Source organism: Strongylocentrotus purpuratus, unplaced genomic scaffold (assembly GCF_000002235.5).
Source record: "Strongylocentrotus purpuratus isolate Spur 01 unplaced genomic scaffold, Spur_5.0 spur5_contig_783, whole genome shotgun sequence".
NCBI classification, from domain to species: Eukaryota; Metazoa; Echinodermata; class Echinoidea; order Camarodonta; family Strongylocentrotidae; genus Strongylocentrotus; species Strongylocentrotus purpuratus.
The window spans coordinates 1-5,000 of NW_022145484.1; the positions used below are offsets into that span (position 1 = coordinate 1).

Sequence of the window (5,000 nt, forward strand, 5' to 3'; positions counted from 1 at the left end):
TCTTGTAAAAGAAAATGTCATTGCATATCTTCTCTCAAAAATTCTCTTTGTGCAATTTCCAAATTCAATGTTGTCTTACATCCATACATCCAGTCAGTACCTTTGCTAGAAAATTCAATGAAAAATAATCCCAGAATTATATGTGATTTAAGATTATTTTTTGTAATGAACCTCACCTCCCATGGAAAAGTGGGGTTGTGGGTTGTGACTTACAATACACAAACTAACATCATGATATTTCAAATTGCAGGTTTTGGGGGAGGATTGTTTTGGCCATGATCTCTCTTTAGAGCAATTGACCAAAAATAGAAGGTTCAGCTAATGCTTTGTTAGCCATATTGTATGTATTAATAACATAACATAAACCATGCTCGTTTGGACCTTGTTGTATCATTGGAAGATGAGGTCAAAGACCAGGATGTGGAGGTCGTGGTGGAGATGGAGAGGGGAGAAGAGAAGGCTAAAGAACAAGAGGACGAGATGGAGAGTTCAGTAGAGGTTTCGAAACAACCAAGAGTGGGCGAGGAAGAGATGGAGGAGGAGGAAGAAGATGATATGGAGGAGGAAGACGATGATATGGAGGAGGAGGAAGACGAGGAGATGGAGGAGGAGGAAGACGAGGAGATCGAGGAGGAAGAAGAGAGCGATAGAGACTACACGCCAGATACCTATAGGGCAAATGAAAAGGCTCGTAAGTATGAGCATTCCTTTTATTATATTTGCTATGCTATTGACTGCAACATCGTTAGAAGTCATGAATACTTGGAGTAGAATTTGCCTGATGTTGTTATGAAGATAATACATATTTCTATTATTCATTCCCAAATCACAGGAACAATGCTTCACCATTACAAAGTCCACCTCATGTCGAGGCTGGGAAAATTCAAGTCTGAGGGAAATGCAAGCCAGCATGTGGCCCAGGTGCAGAGGGTAATAGCCTCTTCCCTTTGCAATGGGTCCTTGGATGGCCTTCTCAACGTTGAGGAGGCCTCAAGCATGTGGGTGGCTGAACAGAAGAGGCAGAAGAAGGCTGAGGGGACTGTGGCAAGTTATTGCCACAGTGTAGCTGGTTTTTTCGACTTTTTGGCCACGGGAAAGTTAAAGCACGCCTTCTCCGACGTCCTTGGCATCCCAACCCTCCAGCAGAAAGCCAAAGACTGGAGGAAGATTGCTGCCTCACTAGCGAAGGAAGGGAAAGTGAGGCAGGTTGAACTGACAGAGCGTGGATACCGTAAGAATTCATATATCGAACTGGCCCATTTTGGAGTTTATATGCTGTAACAGTAATGGTAGAACGTAAACAGGGGCTAAATGAAATTCCCCACCCTTAAATTTACCAATAATATAGAAGAGACATCCCCCCCCCCCCAAAGAAAAAAAAAAAATCGCAATAATTACAATTAGTGAGTATAATATATACCCTTTGAGAACATAGTCGATTATACTATTAGTATAATTTTACTTCCAAGTTGCATAAAGAAAATATAATTTCATACCCTTTGTTTTTCATCTCATCACTTCACAGACGACCAACTCACCAACAAAGAGGCCCAATCTCTAAGTGCTGCCTTAGAGGGGTCGTACCTCAACAAGTTCCGTCCTTTATTTGTATCCCAAGTGCGCATTACAGCGTCGTTGGCCCAGGCCATCCGAGGTTATTTTTTACTTAGGATGGCGCTTGACAACGGCGCTAGACCGTCTGAGTTCATCAACATGGAGGTGGAATGGGCCCTGAAAGCCATATATGAAGAGCAAACAAATCAGTACGTCATTAAGGTATGTCATATTAAGTTCAGGTATTTGTTTTTCCGTAGAATTTGACATTTAATCCCTTAAAAGGGAATTAAAGCTTGAAAACAAGTTGCTCTTCGTGAATGCAGAAATCACAAATGAGAAGGCAGAATAAAACGGGCACTGTTGTGTTAGATTGTATATTTAAAAATAATCATTACTTTGTCATTCCTGGCACAATTGGAATAGAAATATATATCATTTATTTGTTATCTAATATTTCAGTTGTCATTTCAGGTTAACGTATCCATGTCTCTTACTCTGCAGGTCCTAACCCACAAGACCGTTATGAAGTACGGGGCAGCGAGGGTGTGTCTCAATAAGGAGCTGTATGACAGGTTTTCCATATATATTAGGCACATCAGGCCCAGATGCCCCGGCTATGAACAGGGTACGAAACATGTCTTTTTCACGACGAGATCCCCCCAAGTCTCCTCATCCTCCATAACTTACTCCATCAAACAGACATGTAAATACCTGGATCAGAGGGCAGTCACAAATACTGGGATTCGGAAGTGGATGTCCAGCATGGTAAATACTCATGATTAAATATTATCAACCGCATTGATTTATTTATTTGCAATGTCTCTCTTAACACCCAATAATACTTTGTATTGCATGAACTAGACAGTTTGATAAAACAAATAAATGTGCTATTAAATAGTTGATCAACCTTTCAATCTTGAAATATTCATTGTTTGACTCTGAAAAGATATACAATACATAAAACCTGCATTGGTTTATCCCCAATTTGCTTTTAGATGGCAGTGAAACACCCAGGGAAAAGGGCAGAGACAGCCGAAGCTATGAACCATCGGCTATCTACTGCTCAAACGAATTATTACAACCTGGATGCGAGGGATGCCAATAAGGCAAGGCTAGCCAGCAATGTGGCAGCCATTTTGAAGGTATCCTTTATCTAAAATATTGTGTAGAACATGAAATTTATATTATAAGGTAAGGTTGATGTATCCAACAATATTTTTATTGCATTTTTTTTTTACTGTGGTTCACTGCCTCCAGAAAGGTTTGGCTAGTAATGTGCTTCCTCCAATAACGGTGAAATCCCCTTTGTGAATAGAATCATCCTACCTGTATAACCAATGCATTGAATCTGAAAAGCACTTCTTGTTTTATATATCATTAAAATTCATGTCTAGTATACCTAATAACATCTTTCATGTACTATCTTACTTGTAGATAAATACACTGTATTTCAAGGTTATGAGGGGGAAATGAAATAAACGCAGCTGTCTCTTTTTGTCAGTCTCCTTCTACTTCAGCTGCTCCATCCAGTCCCTTGGAACTCCCAGCTGCTCCTCCATCCAATCCCTTGGAACTCCCAGCTGCTCCTCCATCCAGTCCATTGGAACTCCCAGCTGCTCCTCCATCCAATCCCTTGGAACTCCCAGCTGCTCCTCCATCCAGTCCATTGGAACTCCCTGCTCCATCTAAGATGGTAAACGCTATGTTATGCAATTATCATATTTTCTTGACTATATTGCCAACCCTTTGCCTGCTGCAGTGGACTAGAGTCGCAATCGTACAATTAAATCAGACAGTCGAAATAATTAGCTTTCTCCTTCCCCCAACAATTGTTATTGTTTCCCGTCAAAATTAATTCAGCATGAAAAATAAGTAACTCTGAATACATTTGATACATGTCTCTATATTGCAATTTATTTGCTGTCCAAACTTCCGCTTCCATATCTCTCATTTGATATTATCTTTGATACGTGTCAACATCCACATGTTAATTCAAATAAGGTTAAATAGATTATAAACACAAAATGACATACCTTTTAATAGCAGGGTTTCTTTGCCTCATTTTCGCATTACAGATGCAGTCAGGCAGAAAACTACGCTCTGCTACAAGAAATAAGGAGCACCCAGTCCTGCAACTGCCACGCCCACCATCGGTTTGTGGGTCCACAGGATCTTCATCCCTGGTATGCTTGGCATATTGTATAATATTGTATTTATGTTTAGCATAGGCTAGGTTTAGATCATTCCTATTTGTATTGTTGTTTTGTTGTATTCTGTATTCTTTGTATTATTAAGCTATGTTTGTATTCTTTATTATGTATCATTATCATGACATGTACATGTGTTGTACTCTCATACCCCAGAAGGGGGTCAAATGAGTCAATAAATTCTATTCTATTCTATGAAACACATTTAAATGACAATTGCAGACCTTTTAGTTGCTTTCCTTGACGGTATTTTCAGACTTGGTTAAAGATTCATCAATGACATTTCAAAATTGTGATGGAATAGGGTTAGACATCTATACAATAATTTGCTGAATTGTTTGAAATATTTGCTTATTAATGCTTTTTTTTAAATGTGCAATTCACAATTCTTTTCTTTATTTCTTTCACCCCCCTTCTCTTTCTCCATAATAGTGCTCGACCACCAGCACCAAAAAACTGAGGGTGAAGTGCAAAAAACTACCCCAACATAATAAGCATCCAATCCCGCTACTACCAGACACATCATCCGTTAGTGTGTCAGCTGGATCATCACCCCTGGTATGTAATGCATTGAAATGGCAATTGCAGCCCTTTTAGCTCCTTTCTTTGACGGGTAATGTCAGACTTGTTCAGAATTTCATCAATGTCATTTTAAAACTGTGATGGAATAGTGTTAGACATCTATACAATAATTTGCTGAATTGTCTGAAATACTTGCTTATTGGTGTTATTTTTTAAATGTGCAACTCTGTTATTATGGGTCAAATTGTTTCACAATTCATTTCTTGATGTCTTTCATCCCCCTCCCCTCTCTTTCTCCATGATAGTTGCCAAGTACCAGCGATCCACCAGCGAGGGTGAAGTGCAACAAACATCCTCAACTTAAGGAGCACCCAGTCACGCCACTATCAGACACCCCATCCATTAGTGTGTCAGCTGGATCATCATCCCTGGTATGTAATGCATTTAAATGGCAATTGCAGCCCTTTTAGCTCCTTTCTTTGACGGGTAATGTTAGACTTGTTCGGAATTTCATCAATGTCATTTTAAAACTAATGGAATAGTGTTAGACATCTATACAATAATTTGCTGAATTGTCTGAAATACTTGCTTATTGGTGATATTTTTTAAATGTGCAACTCTGTTATTATGGGTCAAATTGTTTCACAATTCATTTCTTGATGTCTTTCATCCCCCTCCCCTCTCTTTCTCCATGATAGATCTCCAGTACCAGCG

General features: G+C 39.3%; 1 protein-coding gene across 3 annotated transcripts; it reads left to right on the forward strand.

The window, feature by feature from the left end:
• Window positions 1–400: 400 nt before the first annotated feature.
• On the forward strand, window positions 401–5,000 carry LOC105442748 (the record flags this gene model as incomplete). 3 transcript variants are annotated; one of them, XM_030975016.1, is given in 10 exon segments in its annotated part: window positions 401–691; window positions 833–1,231; window positions 1,526–1,776; window positions 2,059–2,322; window positions 2,553–2,699; window positions 3,059–3,250; window positions 3,633–3,740; window positions 4,197–4,322; window positions 4,592–4,717; window positions 4,985–5,000. In XM_030975016.1, coding segments are annotated over 10 exon segments (1,920 nt in total), but the record flags the coding sequence as incomplete, so codon positions are not given.